The 16,791-nt window shown below is 45.6% G+C and overlaps 1 protein-coding gene across 1 annotated transcript in view; it reads right to left on the reverse strand.

The window, feature by feature from the left end:
• Positions 1 to 16,125, reverse strand: part of nup160 (nucleoporin 160) — a gene marked incomplete at both ends in the record, with an annotated part of 24,911 nt that extends 8,786 nt beyond the window's left edge. The window contains 11 exon segments of the mRNA XM_034206896.1: positions 2,567 to 2,703; positions 4,922 to 5,087; positions 5,829 to 5,928; positions 9,207 to 9,377; positions 10,576 to 10,665; positions 12,737 to 12,805; positions 12,918 to 13,002; positions 13,255 to 13,352; positions 13,971 to 14,204; positions 15,332 to 15,519; positions 15,912 to 16,125. Of these exon segments, the coding sequence (XP_034062787.1) occupies positions 2,567 to 2,703; positions 4,922 to 5,087; positions 5,829 to 5,928; positions 9,207 to 9,377; positions 10,576 to 10,665; positions 12,737 to 12,805; positions 12,918 to 13,002; positions 13,255 to 13,352; positions 13,971 to 14,204; positions 15,332 to 15,519; positions 15,912 to 16,125 (1,552 nt within the window).
• Between the last annotated feature and the right edge of the window lie 666 nt (positions 16,126 to 16,791).

Raw genomic sequence — 16,791 nt, forward strand, 5'->3', positions numbered from 1 at the left:
TTGGCATCCTGAGTGACAGGCCTCCCTCTGTCATGTTGCCTTCATGGATGTTAGGTAGCGCAAGAAATATAACCCAATACTTTCTATACACAATACTCCCGTGATTGGTGGGAAACAAAACTGATACCAGCGTCAAAGTTCCGTTAAGTGAGCTGTTGAGCATCATAGTTGGCAACAATCAAGGTATAAGAGCAATAAACTCTGCTAGAATGTGAAATTCCAACACCATCGTGAAGTTTGCTGACGACAGGACCGTCATCGGCCAGATCACAGACGGCGACGGCGTACAGAGAGGAGGTCGAAAACCTGACATCTTGGTGCCAGGATAACAACCTCCACCCCAACGTCAGCAAAACCAAGGAGCTGATTGTGGATTACAGGAAGCAGCAGAGAGAGGGCCACGCCCCCATCACCATCAATGGGACTACAGTGGAGAGAGTCAGCAGCTTCAGGTTCCTCTGTGTCCACATCACTGAGGACCTGACGTGGACTCATCGCTGAGGACCTGACGTGGACTCATCGCTGAGGACCTGACGTGGACTCATCGCTGAGGACCTGACGTGGACTCATCGCTGAGGACCTGACGTGGACTCATCGCTGAGGACCTGACGTGGACTCATCACTGAGGACCTGACGTGGACTCTTCACTGAGGACCTGACGTGGACTCATCACTGAGGACCTGACGTGGACTCTTCACTGAGGACCTGACGTGGACTCATCACTGAGGACCTGACGTGGACTCATCACTGAGGACCTGACATGGACTCATCACTGAGGACCTGACGTGGACTCATCACTGAGGAACTGACATGGACTCATCACTGAGGACCTGACCTTCTGCAGGTGCTCCATAGAGAGGATCCTGACCTTCTGCAGGTGCTCCATAGAGAGGATCCTGACCTTCTACAGGTGCTCCATAGAGAGCATCCTGACCTTCTACAGGTGCACCATAGAGAGGATCCTGACTGGCTGCATCACGGCCTGGTACGGCAGCTGCACCGCCCTCAATCGTAAGGCTTTACAGAGGGTGGTGAAAACTGCAGAGAAAAAACACCAGGACGGAGCTGCCATCCATGGAGGACCTTTACTCCCAGCGGCTCAGGAAGAAATCCCTCAGGATTATCAAAGACCCCCATCACCCCAGCCACAAACTCTTCTGTCTGCTGCCGTCTGGCAGGCGGTGCCGTCTGGCAGGCGGTGCCGTCTGGCAGGCGGTACCGCAGCTAAAACCACCAGATTCAGAGACAGCTTCATCCCACAGGCCAGAAGACTGTTAAACAACTGAACTGCTGAAACTATTTCATAACATTCATCTGCTACTTAGTAATTATTATCTAATATATCATTCCAATAACTTGTATATAGACTTGTATTGCACTATTCCACTTTTTTTCTCTCACTTTTTAAAAAACTATTTTTCTTTTTTGTATTACTTTTAACATACTATACTTTAATATTGTTTTAATATCGTCTGCTTATCTGTATTATTGTGTTGCATTGTTGGAGAAGCCTGTGACCTAAGATTTTCAACGAGATATTTACTCTGTAGCTATGTTAGTTTGACAATTAAGAACCTTGAACCTTGAAATCTGAAAAAACAAGATTTGAAACTGAAAAAATAATTGTTTTTAATCTGAAAACTTAAAATCTGCAACTGAAAAAAATAAGGATTCAAATATCAAAATATGTATAAAAGTGAAATATGAAAATAAATATTTTATTCAAAGAAATTGCTGAACTGAATCAAAATAATATTCAACCTGAAAAAGGATTTCAAATACTTATTTTTGGTTTGAATACATCATAGAATTTTTCAAAGTTCAGGATAAAAACTTGAACTTTCAAACGTTTTTTGAATGATCAAAACTTATGACCCTGAAATAGCTCCATAGCAGGGCAACAAACACACTTTCAGAACCTGCAAGGCACAGAGCAGGGCATCAAACACACTTTCAGAACCTGCAAGGCACAGAGCAGGGCATCAAACACACTTTCAGAACCTGCAAGGCACAGAGCAGGGCATCAAACACACTTTCAGAACCTGCAAGGCACAGAGCAGGGCATCAAACACACTTTCAGAACCTGCAAGGCATAGAGCAGGGCAACAAACACACATTCAGAACCTGCAAAGCACAGAGCAGGGCAACAAACACACTTTCAGAACCTGCAAGGCACAGAGCAGGGCAACAAACACACTTTCAGAACCTGCAAGGCACAGAGCAGGGCATCAAACACACTTTCAGAACCTGCAAGGCACAGAGCAGGGCGACAAACACACATTCAGAACCTGCAAGGCACAGAGCAGGGCATCAAACACACTTTCAGAACCTGCAAGGCACAGAGCAGGGTAACAAACACACTTTCAGAACCTGCAAGGCACAGAGCAGGGCATCAAACACACATTCAGAACCTGCAAGGCACAGAGCAGGGCATCAAACACTTTCAGAACCTGCAAGGCACAGAGCAGGGCATCAAACACACATTCAGAACCTGCAAGGCACAGAGCAGGGCAACAAACACACTTTCAGAACCTGCAAGGCACAGAGCAGGGCAACAAACCCTCACCTTGTGTATCCTGAGAGACAGAGATCAGGCTCTCAGAGTCCGTCTCCAGATCCAGCTCCCTCAGAAGAACCGTCATGGCCGCCGCAGGGTTCCTGACGTCCTGCAGTTTGTTCTGGATGTCCTCCATCACGTTTTCACTGCACAATAAACACTTTAATCATGCTTTATTTACAATAAACGTTGGACAGCCTGAGTATTATAACAGCAGTATGTATATACTCTAGGGCTGCAACAAACGACTAATTTGATAATCGATTAATGAAACGATTAATCGATTAATCGGATCGTTAAAGTTTTAACTGTACTACTACTTATATCGATCCGGTCCTTTTAACGATAGTAGGCTATTAACGGTTCTTTTGACAAGAAATAAGGTAAACTAACTAAACAAATTGTGAACAAAACTAACATTGCTTTTTATTTTTAATTAAATGCATAATATTTCACATCAAAAGAAACAACAATGTTTTAACAAATCATATTAAATAATGTGATGACAGAACTGTGAACAGAATGGCTGAAACTTTAACAAAATAAATAACTCTGTTACCTCTAATCATTAACCTATGTTTTTATAACTGAGTTAACTCTGTGTGTTGCTGCTAGCATACATAACACCTGACGTGGAAACGTTACCCTTACATGATAATCTCTTATTGCACTTTTGGTAACGAGCATTGTCCACATCGAGACGGCTAAAGTTTAACCACACTTCGGAGCGCGTTCTCTCCGCCATCTCCTCCGTGTGTGTGTGTGTTGCTGCATGTAGCAGCTGCGTGTGTGTAAACTGCCCCGCCCCCTCGCAAGCAGGCGGGGGAGAGATCTCTCGTCTGAATTGGGAAGATCGAAAATACATTATAGACGCATTTTGTATTCATATTGCATATTAGAAACGGAGTTGGCGACACTAAGACTGCGATATAATGTTTATGTAGCAATAATACATATGACATGTTTTAAATGTCTCCTGTATCGATAAAAAAGAGCGATAACGTTGGAGTTTAACGGGGTGTAGAACACATGTGATGACGTCACCAACGAATCGACGACTGAATTAGTTGCCAACTAATTTGGTAATCGATTTTAATCGATTAAGTCGATTAGTTGTTGCACCCCTAATATACTCCTGTTATACTCAGGAGGGAGCCAGTCTCGATTGAGGCCCATCAGCTCTGATCTGCGGCCACATCCTCCCCAGAAACTGTATTTAATCACTGACCTGCCAATGTGCAACTCCATTTTGACAGGATAACAACTGGAGACTTCTAGAATTGTGTGAGTAACACTGTGTCTTTAGACTTCTCTGTTTCAGTGTGTGTACTCTGTATCAATGCTCTGTAGTTGATCTGACTGGAATTGTGATTTTAAATCTCAAAACCGCTACAGTATCTGTCAGGCAGAAACTTGGGACAAGTCATTTGACTGAAACCTTAAAACTGAACTAACTGACTGCTAGGGTTAACTTTGATTTAAACATTTGTAGAATACTAAGAGCTTTATTGAGTAGGTGTAACTGTATTAAGGGTTAAATTCATAACTTTATAACTTAGGGTTTAATGTAATGTTTAGTAATTTTTTTTTGGACGGACACTATAATTTTTGGGATTTTTTTTTATATATATATAAAGTCAGAATAAATATATGTTTTTATTTTAAAGTCAATTCAGATTGAACATAGCAACATTTTTTATTATAGTGTCCGCCCCAAAAAAAATGACTTATAGTGAAAACCACCCCTGGATGATGGGATGGTAGACTAAAAGCTTTAGGAATCCAAAGTACAACATATAAGAAGTACCCTGTATCAAGATCGATGCAAAACAAGTGACCTTTGACCTTTTTAGAGAGGTTTAGCAAAAAAAACACTTCTGGGGTCTTTTGGGTGGATTTGACCTATCTCTGGAACCCCTCGGTCGATTTGGATGATTGACATCTCTTTCTAACCGTCAGAGCCAATGGAATCGAGGGGAGGTTCCACACACACACACGTTACTAAATAAGGAGTGAGAGTGACTCGTAGCCAAAACCGGAAGCTGCGAATGGTGGCTACCATTAGCAGCTAATATTAAGTTTGTGCAGTTACGATAAGTAATAAGGGTATCTTTATCTTGAGTTCTGTGCCAAGTGCGTCAGCATTTTTTCGCTCAGGGGTCATTTCGATGCTTCTTATGAGACTTGTGTTTTGTTTTGGTAAACATGGTTTGTATCGTCAGTTAGTTGAGATTCTTCCCGTTAATCTGGTATGACACATTAATAGGTTTTTAAGTATTAAGAAGCCCTGAGACACAGTGTCGTGAAAAGAAACCGCAGCCCCCTCGACCGGGGGCTCTCGGGCTGAACAGGTTAAATGAGTACCTGTCGTTGGACAGCAGGCTCTCCAGCACCAGGTCTGCTGCCCTCTCCGGTGACTGAAGGTGTTCCAGAGCTTTCTCCATCTCATAGGCCATCTCTACAGAAACTGCATCGCTGATGAGGCGCAGACACTGAACCAGCTGCAGCACGTCCTTCCCCAGCTCTGGATCTATATACATATAAAGAATATGCTTTATGCAAATGTTTATTATCATTTGAACAATGACAAATATTCTCATGAATATTAAACACAACAACCTGGAACCTCTCTCATACAATAATACAATACAAAGTGTGCGTGTGTGTGTGATGGATCGTTGGAGCTATGTGCAGCTCAAGGCATATGCTCGAACGGGAGCTGCCTGGACGCTGCGATCATGTTGCACTACCCGTGTTGAGTGTGCTGACTGTTCATACAATGTCCCACTGTCTGGCTTCCTGCATAAAGTCAAGTGCTCGGCGCAGTTGTCGGCGAAATGTCGCCCCTCTGTTTTCATTTAAACAGCTCCTTATATCCGTTAGCGCAGCTAGCTAGCACCAGATGCTAACAACAACAATACACGTAAGGTCTCTCTCTCGCTCGGGCCACACATACACACCCTCCCGGTGCCTGCCGGTGAGCGTGGAAGTGTGGTCTGCTGCAAGCGGGCGGCAGGAGCGGGGCTGTCAGCATCAGCTTGTAGACGGTATTTTAAACTCGATGCGCTCTGAAACTACGGGGCGGCCGAGGACAAATGCGTACACATGCGTTAATCGCGTTAAAATAATTAGTGGCGTTATTTTCTTTTTGCGTAAACGCGTTAACTTGACAGCCCTAATATTAATATATAGTTATTTTGTGAACATTAGCCGCCTTTAGCTTAGCGTGGTAAAGTTCAGTGATGTGACCACCGAGTGGAGGGGGACTCACCTTCAGCGATGGGCGTCTCCTCCTCTGAGGACAGGTACTCATCGTAGGACAGGTACAGGTGATCCACAGCAAAACATGGCAGGAGGAACGACACGAAGCCCTGAAAGACAGACTGTAGTTTAAACCTGAAACACAGACTGTAGTTTAAACTTGAAACACAGACTGTAGTTTAAACCTGAAACACAGACTGTAGTTTAAACCTGAAACAGACTAAAGTTTAAACCTGAAACAGACTGTAGTTTAAATCTGAAACACAGACTGTAGTTTAAATCTGAAACACAGACTGTAGTTTAAACCTGAAACACAGACTGTAGTTTAAACCTGAAACAGACTAAAGTTTAAACCTGAAACACAGACTGTAGTTTAAACCTGAAACACAGACTGTAGTTTAAACCTGAAACAGACTAAAGTTTAAACCTGAAACAGACTGTAGTTTAAATCTGAAACATAGACTGTAGTTTAAACCTGAAACACAGACTGTAGTTTAAACCTGAAACAGACTAAAGTTTAAACCTGAAACACAGACTGTAGTTTAAACCTGAAACACAGACTGTAGTTTAAACCTGAAACACAGACTGTAGTTTAAACCTGAAACAGACTAAAGTTTAAACCTGAAACACAGACTGTAGTTTAAACCTGAAACACAGACTGTAGTTTAAACCTGAAACACAGACTGTAGTTTAACCTGAAACACAGACTGTAGTTTAAACCTGAAACACAGACTGTAGTTTAAACCTGAAACACAGACTGTGGTTTAAACCTGAAACACAGACTGTAGTTAAAACCTGAAACACAGACTAAAGTTTAAACCTGAAACACAGACTGTAGTTTAAACCTGAAACAGAGACTGTAGTTTAAACCTGAAACACAGACTGTAGTTTAAACCTGAAACAGAGACTGTAGTTTAAACCTGAAACAGACTCAAGTTTAAACCTGAAACAGACTGTAGTTTAAACCTGAAACACAGACTGTAGTTTAAACCTGAAACACAGACTGTAGTTTAAACCTGAAACACAGACTGTAGTTTAAACCTGAAACACAGACTGTAGTTTAAACCTGAAACACAGACAGTAGTTTAAACCTGAAACACAGACTGTAGTTTAAACCTGAAACACATAATGTAGTTTGAACCTGAAACACAGACTGTAGTTTAAACCTAAAACACAGACTAAAGTTTAAACCTGAAACAGACTAAAGTTTAAACCTGAAACACAGACTGTAGTTTAAACCTGAAACACAGACAGTAGTTTAAACCTGAAACACAGACTGTAGTTTAAACCTGAAACACAGACTGTAGTTTGAACCTGAAACACAGACTGTAGTTTAAACCTAAAACACAGACTAAAGTTTAAACCTGAAACAGACTAAAGTTTAAACCTGAAACACAGACTAAAGTTTAAACCTGAAACACAGACTGTAGTTTAAACCTGAAACACAGACTGTAGTTTGAACCTGAAACACAGACTGTAGTTTAAACCTGAAACAGACTAAAGTTTAAACCTGAAACACAGACTGTAGTTTAAACCTGAAACAGACTAAAGTTTAAACCTGAAACACAGACTGTAGTTTAAACCTGAAACAGACTAAAGTTTAAACCTGAAACACAGACTGTAGTTTAAACCTGAAACACAGACTGTAGTTTAAACCTGAAACACAGACTGTAGTTTAAATCTGAAACACAGACTGTAGTTTAAACCTGAAACACAGACTGTAGTTTAAATCTGAAACACAGACTGTAGTTTAAACCTGAAACACAGACTGTAGTTTAAATCTGAAACACAGACTGTAGTTTAAACCTGAAACACAGACTGTAGTTTAAACCTGAAACACAGACTGTAGTTTAAATCTGAAACACAGACTGTAGTTTAAACCTGAAACACAGACTGTAGTTTAAACCTGAAACAGACTGTAGTTTAAACCTGAAACACAGACTGTAGTTTAAACCTGAAACAGACTAAAGTTTAAACCTGAAACACAGACTGTAGTTTAAACCTGAAACACAGACTGTAGTTTAAACCTGAAACACAGACTGTAGTTTAAACCTGAAACACAGACTGTAGTTTAAACCTGAAACACAGACTGTAGTTTAAACCTGAAACACAGACTGTAGTTAAAACCTGAAACACAGACTAAAGTTTAAACCTGAAACACAGACTGTAGTTTAAACCTGAAACAGAGACTGTAGTTTAAACCTGAAACAGACTAAAGTTTAAACCTGAAACACAGACTGTAGTTTAAATCTGAAACACAGACTGTAGTTTAAACCTGAAACACAGACTGTAGTTTAAACCTGAAACACAGACTGTAGTTTAAACCTGAAACACAGACTGTAGTTTAAACCTGAAACACAGACTGTAGTTTAAACCTGAAACACAGACTGTAGTTAAAACCTGAAACACAGACTAAAGTTTAAACCTGAAACACAGACTGTAGTTTAAACCTGAAACAGAGACTGTAGTTTAAACCTGAAACAGACTCAAGTTTAAACCTGAAACACAGACTGTAGTTTAAACCTGAAACACAGACTGTAGTTTAAACCTGAAACACAGACTGTAGTTTAAACCTGAAACACAGACTGTAGTTTAAACCTGAAACACAGACTGTAGTTTAAACCTGAAACACAGACTAAAGTTTAAACCTGAAACCAGGGTTCCTGCAGGTTTCGCCAACTCAAATGTAAGACTATTTAAGACCACTTTGAATATAATTTAAGACCTATTTCACGGCAAGAAAGTATGAAGGAAAATTGCTATGAAAGAAGAAATACGTCCCATAATTACTTACAAAGTAAATGTATTCATGTATGTTAATAATAATAATACATTTTATTTTTAGGCGCCTTTCATGACACCCAAGGACACCGTACAATTTGCTAAACAAATCTGGGAGCGGTGCAGCTAAAAGCCTGAGCACCCATGGTGACGAGGCGTGGGGTGGGGACGGTCAGCAGACCAGCAGAGGAGGAGCGGAGGGAGCGATAGGGGGTGTACTCCTGAAGAAGGTCAGCCAGATAGGGGGGGGGGCAGGTTATGTAGGGCTTTGTAAGTGAGCAGTAGGCAACACAGAAGCACCTTTCAAATCCCATCATATTTAAGACCTTCTAAATCATATTTAAGACCTTTCTTATTTTTTTGTGGTCATAATTAAGACCTTTTTAAGGACTCTCGTTCTCAGTGGGATGTATAGAGGGTACAGTGGGATGTATAGAGGGTACAGTGGGATGTATAGAGGGTACAGTGGGATGTATAGTGGGTACAGTGGGATGTATAGAGGGTACAGTGGGTTGTATAGAGGGTACAGTGGGATGTATAGAGGGTACAGTGGGATGTATAGAGGGTACATAGGGTACAGTGGGATGTATAGAGGGTATAGTGAGACCTTCTTTAGCAGCAGGGCCATGCCGGTGCCGGGGCTGACGCTGAGGCCCAGAGGCAGGGACAGAGCCTCCTGGTACTGAAGACAGCAGGCGTAGAACTTGGACCAGAACTCCACCTGCAGCTGCCGGTACTCCTCCTGAGAGAACTCAAACTCCGTCACACTGCTCTGGAGCTGTGAGAGGGAACAGAAGGGTTAAAGACCAGGACCATTACATTACATTGCATTTAGCTGACGCTTTTATCCAAAGCGACTTACAATAAGTACATTCGACCAGGAAGACACAACCTTGAAGAAAACAGAATCATATAAGTACATCAGGTTTCATAGAGCCAAACATTTCAAGTGCTACTCAACTGGCTTTAGGTAAGCCAGTCCTTTATTAGTATAAAAGTGCTTTGTTAATAGTTCTATCGCTCGAAGTGGAGTCGAAAGAGATGAGTTTTCAGTCCGGAAGGTGTGTAAGCTATCTGCTGTCCTGATGTCAATGGGGAGCTCATTCCACCATCTTGGAGCCAGGATAGCAAACCCACGTGTTTTTGCTGATGGGAACTTGGGTCCCCCTCGCAGCGAGGGTGCAGCGAGTCGTTTGGCTGATGCAGAGCGTAGTGCACGCGCTGGGGTGTACGGTTTAACCATGTCCTGGATGTAGGAAGGGCCAGATCCATTCGCAGCACGGTAAGCAAGTACCAGTGTCTTGAAGTGGATTCTAGCAGTTACTGGAAGCCAGTGAAGGGAGCGGAGGAGCGGAGTGGTGTGGGAACATTTAGGAAGGTTGAAGACCAGACGAGCCGCTGCATTCTGGATGAGCTGCAGAGGTCGGATGGCACATGCAGGTAGACCAGCCAGGAGGGAGTTGCAGTAGTCTAGGCGTGAGATGACGAGAGCCTGGACCAGAACCTGCGTGGCTTTCTGGGTCAGCTGGGGACTTATCTTCCTGATGTTGTAAAGCGTGTATCTGCAGCAACGGGTTGTAGCAGCGATGTTTGCAGTGAAGGACAGGTTGTTATCTAGGGTCACACCCAGATTCCTTGCAGTCTGAGTCGGGGAAACAACTGAGGTGCCGATGTTGATTGTTAGGTCAAGAGTGGGACAATCTTTTCCCGGGAGGAAGAGCAGCTCAGTCTTGTCATGGTTGAGCTTGAGGTGATGAGCAGACATCCACTGAGAGAGGTCAGCTAGACAAGCAGAGATGCGTGCAACGACCTGGGTCTCTGAGCGGGGAAAGGACAGAATTAATTGGGTGTCATCAGCGTAGCAGTGGTAAGAAAAACCATGCGGGCTAATGACTGATCCGAGCGAGTTTGTGTACAAGGAGAAGAGGAGTCAGGACCAGAGTCAGGACCAGCTGTTTGTTACTGTGATGACCCACCTCACTCTCCACAGCCACCGTCACTTCCTTCTTCAGACTCTCCCAGGACACGTCCGAGGTACGGTCTCTGTCCGAGCCTCTGCGGAAGATCTGAAGACACAAAGTATCACCTGTAGAGCTGTACACACATACACACGCCTGAAGAGCTGTACACACACACCTGTAGAGCTGTACACACATACACACACACACACGCCTGAAGAGCTGTACACACACACCTGTAGAGCTGTACACACATACACACACACACACGCCTGAAGAGCTGTACACACACACACCTGTAGAGCTGTACACACATACGCCTGTACACACACACGCCTGTAGAGCTGTACACACACACACACACACACCTGTAGAGCTGTACACACACACACACACACCTGTAGAGCTGTACACACACACACACCTGTAGAGCTGTAACACACACACACACACACACACACACACACACACCACACACACACCACACCACACACACAACACACACACACACACACACACACACACACACACACACACACACACACACACACACACACACACACACACACACACAACACACACACACACACACACAACACACACACACACACACACACACACACACACACACACACACACACACACACACACACACACCTGAAGAGCTGTACACACACACCTGTAGAGCTGTACACACATACACATACGCCTGAAGAGCTGTACACACACACACACACACACACACACACACACACACACCTGTAGAGCTGTACACACATACGCCTGTACACACACACACCTGTAGAGCTGTACACACATACGCCTGTACACACACACACCTGTAGAGCTGTACACACACACACCTGTAGAGCTGTACACACACACACACCTGTAGAGCTGTACACACACACACACACACACCTGTAGAGCTGTACACACACACACACCTGTAGAGCTGTACACACACACACACACACACACACACACACACACACACACACACACACACACACACACACACACACACACACACACACACACACACACACACACACACACACCTGAAGAGCTGTACATGCCTGAAGAGCTACACACACCTGTAGAGCTGTACATGCCTGAAGAGCAACACACACCTGTAGAGCTGTACACACACACTAGGGGTTTCACCAACTAGTCAACTACCTCTACCACTAGTTGGCGCTGTAGGCCCTAGTCGACTACCTCTACCACTAGTTGGCGCTGTAGGCCCTAGTCGACTACCTCTACCACTAGTTGGCGCTGTAGGCCCTAGTCAATTACCTCTACCACTAGTTGGCGCTGTAGGCCCTAGTCAACTACCTCTACCACTAGTTGGCGCTGTAGGCCCTAGTCAACTACCTCTACCACTAGTTGGCGCTGTAGGCCCTAGTCAACTACCTCTACCACTAGTTGGCGCTGTAGGCCCTAGTCAACTACCTCTACCACTAGTTGGCGCTGTAGGCCCTAGTCAACTACCTCTACCACTAGTTGGCGCTGTAGGCCCTAGTCAACTACCTCTACCACTAGTTGGCGCTGTAGGCCCTAGTCAACTACCTCTACCACTAGTTGGCGCTGTAGGCCCTAGTCAACTAGTCGACTACCTCTACCACTAGTTGGCGCTGTAGGCCCTAGTCGACTAGTCGTGAACAAAATGGAGGCAAACGTGGGAGATGAGGATGCCGACCTTGGCGCTGAGGTGCTGCAAAACGCTCCAGCAAAACACGTCTGACATTCAGGGGTCCTCATCTTATGCGCCCCTAGCACCCCCCCCCCTTTGAACACCCGACCGCGGTCAAGCCTCCGTCCCTCACATGTCGATGCTTTGGTCTATCGAGGAGGACAGTGAGTAAAATGTTGCGCACTGGATTCACGATGCTCTCAGAGTGTCTGCAGCAGAGCAGTGAGTCCAGTTCATGTTTAATAATCAGCCAGGTAACACACATTACAATGCTGCTGTGTGTACCGTCACTGATGCATACACCTCTCTGTGTGTGTCTTTATTACAACGTAACAACTAGTCAATATAGGTACACACACACACACCAGGTGCTTCTCACCTGTGCACACACCAGGTGCTTCTCACCTGTGCACACACCAGGTGCTTCTCACCTGTGCACGCACCAGGTGCTTCTCACCTGTGCACGCAGCAGGTGCTTCTCACCTGTAGAGCTTTAAGGATGGCTGAAGCTGTGAAGCGTAGAGGGGAGAAGAGGACCTCCAGGTACGTCTCCTGTGAACACAGAGAATGGATAATCAACATGATATTTGTTTCATAAATGATAACTCTTATATTGGTTTTATTTTATAACACCAACAAAGTGGAAGACTTAAACAGGTCTTACTCTGGGGTCCTGGTCCACTCCGATGTGGACCTCGTCTTCAGGTGCAGGCTGAACAAACACCTGGTTCCACTGACCTGCCGAGTTGCTGCCACCCACACACACACACACACACACACACACACACACACACACACACACACACAACACACACACACACACACACACACAACACACACACACACACACACACACACACACACACACACACACACACACACACACACACACACACACACACACACACACACACACACACACACACACACACACACACACACACACACACATTTATCTACTGTTCACAGGTCATGTACCTGATTGTTGGATTACAACTCACTGCTCAAAGTTGATGTATTTGACCACGGTGGCATTTGATTCATCCACCCACACAGCCCAGATGTCTGTGGGGGTCAGAGTAAAGTCCACCAGCGTCTCCTACGGAAACAAATCACATTTTACCTCATGTGTCTCCTGTGAAGGGGACAGAGCTCACCTGTGTGGGACAGAGTCTGGGGGGGAGTGTGGGGGACAGAGCTCACCTGTGTGGGGACAGAGTCTGGGGGGGAGTGTGGGGGACAGAGCTCACCTGTGTGGGGACAGAGTCTGGGGGGGGGACAGAGCGCACCTGTGTGGGGACAGAGCTCACCTGTGTGGGGACAGAGTCTGGGGGACAGAGCTCACCTGAGTGGGGACAGAGTCTGGGGGGGGGGACAGAGCTCACCTGTGTGGGGGGGGGGACAGAGCGCACCTGTGTGGGGGGGGGGGGGGACAGAGCTCACCTGTGTGGGGGGGGGACAGAGCGCACCTGTGTGTGGGGGGGGGGGACAGAGTGCACCTGTGTGTGGGGGGGGGGGACAGAGCGCACCTGTGTGTGGGGGGGGGACAGAGCGCACCTGTGTGTGGGGGGGACAGAGCTCACCTGTGTGGGGGGGGGGGGACAGAGCGCACCTGTGTGGGGGGGGTCAGAGCGCACCTGTGTGGGTGGGGGGACAGAGCGCACCTGTGTGGGGGGGACGACAGAGCGCACCTGTGTGGGGGGGGGACAGAGCGCACCTGTGTGGTGAAGAGCGAGGACACGTGGTCCAGGCTGTAGCGGTTGCTGTCGGTGGAGACGAGCTGCAGCACGGTGAACTGTCCTCGGCCAGGTACGGCCAGGTAAACCCCGAGGCAGAGGCCTGTGGAGCAGAGGCTCAGCCGGAGGCGGTGGCCGTGCCCAGGGAGAGACCTTGCCCCCCTGCAGGAGGGCATGTACTCCAACAGATCCGCCTCCAGAACACACGCCTGGTCCTGGGGGGAGAGGGTTAGTTAGACTTAGACTTAGTTAGAGACTTAGTCAGACTGAGACTTAGTTTGACTGAGACTTAGTCTGACTGAGACTTAGTCAGACTGAGACTTAGTTTGACTGAGAGTTAGACTGAGACTTAGTCAGACTGAGAGTTAGACTGAGACTTAGTCAGACTGAGACTTAGTCTGACTGAGACTTAGTCAGACTGAGACTTAGTCAGACTAAGTTTCAGTCTGACTGAGACTTAGTCTGACTGAGACTTAGTTTGACTGAGACTTAGTCAGACTGAGACTTAGTCAGACTAAGTTTCAGTCTGACTAAGTCTCAGTCTGACTGAGAGTTAGACTGAGAGTCAGACTGAGACTTAGTCAGACTGAGAGTTAGACAGACTGAGACTTAGTCAGACTGAGAGTTAGACTGAGACTTAGTTTGACTGAGAGTTAGTCAGACTGAGTTAGTTTGACTGAGACTTAGTCAGACTGAGACTTAGTTTGACTGAGACTTAGTCAGACTGAGACTTAGTCAGACTGAGACTTAGTCAGACTGAGAGTTAGACTGAGACTTAGTTTGACTGAGAGTTAGTCAGACTGAGTTAGTTTGACTGAGACTTAGTCAGACTGAGACTTAGTTTGACTGAGACTTAGTCAGACTGAGACTTAGTCAGACTGAGACTTAGTTAGTCTTAGTTCGTAGACTTAGTTAGACTTAGTTCTGAGACTTAGTTAGTCTTAGTTCTGAGACTTAGTCAGACAGAGACTTAGACTGACTGAGACTTAGTTAGACAGAGACTTAGTTCTGAGACTTAGTTAGACTGAGTCTTAGTTCTGAGACTTAGTTAGACTTAGTTCTGAGACTTAGTTAGTCTTAGTCTGAGTCTTAGTTCGTAGACTTAGTTAGTCTGAGACTTAGTTCTGAGACTTAGTTAGTCTTAGTTCTGAGACTTAGTTAGACTGAGTCTTAGTTCTGAGACTTAGTTAGTCTTAGTTCTGAGACTTAGTTAGACTTAGTTCTGAGACTTAGTTAGACTTAGTTAGTCTTAGTTCGTAGACTTAGTTAGTCTTAGTTCTGAGACTTAGTTAGTCTTAGTTCTGAGACTTAGTTAGACTTAGTTCGTAGACTTAGTTCTGACCCTGAAGCTCCACAGCCGCAGCCTCAGATCTTGACTCAAAGCGAACAGGAAACAGTTGTCTTCGACCTCTCTGGCGGCCAGGCTCAGGGCGCCCCCCCCGCCCTGATCCCCCCTCATGGCTGACGGCATCCAATCAGAGAAGCGCTGCATCATGGAGCTCCTCTTCAGCTCCACCACTGACAACTCACCTGAGAGGCAGACAGGTGAGAGGGAGGTGAGAGACAGACAGGTGTGACAGGTGAGAGGGGTGAGAGGCAGACAGGTGAGAGGGAGATGAGGGACAGACAGGTGTGACAGGTGAGAGGGGTGAGAGGGAGACAGGTGAGAGGGGTGAGAGGGAGACAGGTGTGACAAGTGAGAGGGAGACAGGTGAGAGGGTGTACTTTCAGTACATGAGATATATGTGTACTCAGTATATGTGTACTCTCAGTATATGTGTACTCTCAGTATATGTGTACTTTTACATATGTTTCAGGTGCTACAGGTGTTTCAGGTGCTACAGGTGTTTCAGATGGTACAGGTGCTACAGGTGTTTCAGATGGTACAGGTGTAATAGGTGCTACAGGTGTGACAGGTGTACCTGGAGAGTCGTGAGGAGGCAGCGTCAGCACCATGATGCCCCCTGCAGGTGAGGCCAGAGCATAGTGAGCCTCTCCAGAGTCACTGATCCAGCAGGTGGAGCAGCTTGCCCCCCCCGAGCCTCCAGGGATCTGCACGCTGTGAGAGGAGTCCTGCAGACTGAGCTTCCCCACGTCCGTGAAGATGGACTGCATGTGGACCTCCGTCACCAGGTCCTGTTATACACACAGATATACTGTTATATATATATATATATATATATACACTGCATGTGGACCTCCGTCACCAGGTCCTGTTATACACACAGATATACTGTTATATATATATATATATAAATACACTGCATTACATTACATTACATTACATTGCATTTAGCTGACGCTTTTGTCCAAAGCGACTTACAATAAGTACATTCGACCAGGAAGACACAACCTTGAAGAAAACAGAATCATATAAGTACATCAGGTTTCATAGAGCTAAACATTTCAAGTGCTACTCAATTGGCTTTAGGTAATCCAGTCCTTTATTAGTATAAAAGTGCTTCGTTAATCGTTCTAACGCTCGAAGTGGAGTCGAAAGAGATGAGTTTTCAGTTTGCGCCGGAAGATGTGCAAGCTATCTGCCGTCCTGATGTCAATGGGGAGCTCATTCCACCATCTTGGAGCCAGGATAGCAAACCCACGTGTTTTCGCCGATGGGAACTTGGGTCCCCCTCGCAGCGAGGGCGCAACGAGTCGTTTGGCTGATGCAGAGCGTAGTGCACGCGCTGGGGTGTACGGTTTAACCATGTCCTGGATGTAGGAAGGGCCAGATCCATTCGCAGCACGGTAAGCAAGTACCAGTGTCTTGAAGTGGATTCTAGCAGTTACCGGAAGCCAGTG

This window comes from Gymnodraco acuticeps, unplaced genomic scaffold (assembly GCF_902827175.1).
Source record: "Gymnodraco acuticeps unplaced genomic scaffold, fGymAcu1.1, whole genome shotgun sequence".
Lineage (NCBI taxonomy): Eukaryota > Metazoa > Chordata > Actinopteri > Perciformes > Bathydraconidae > Gymnodraco > Gymnodraco acuticeps.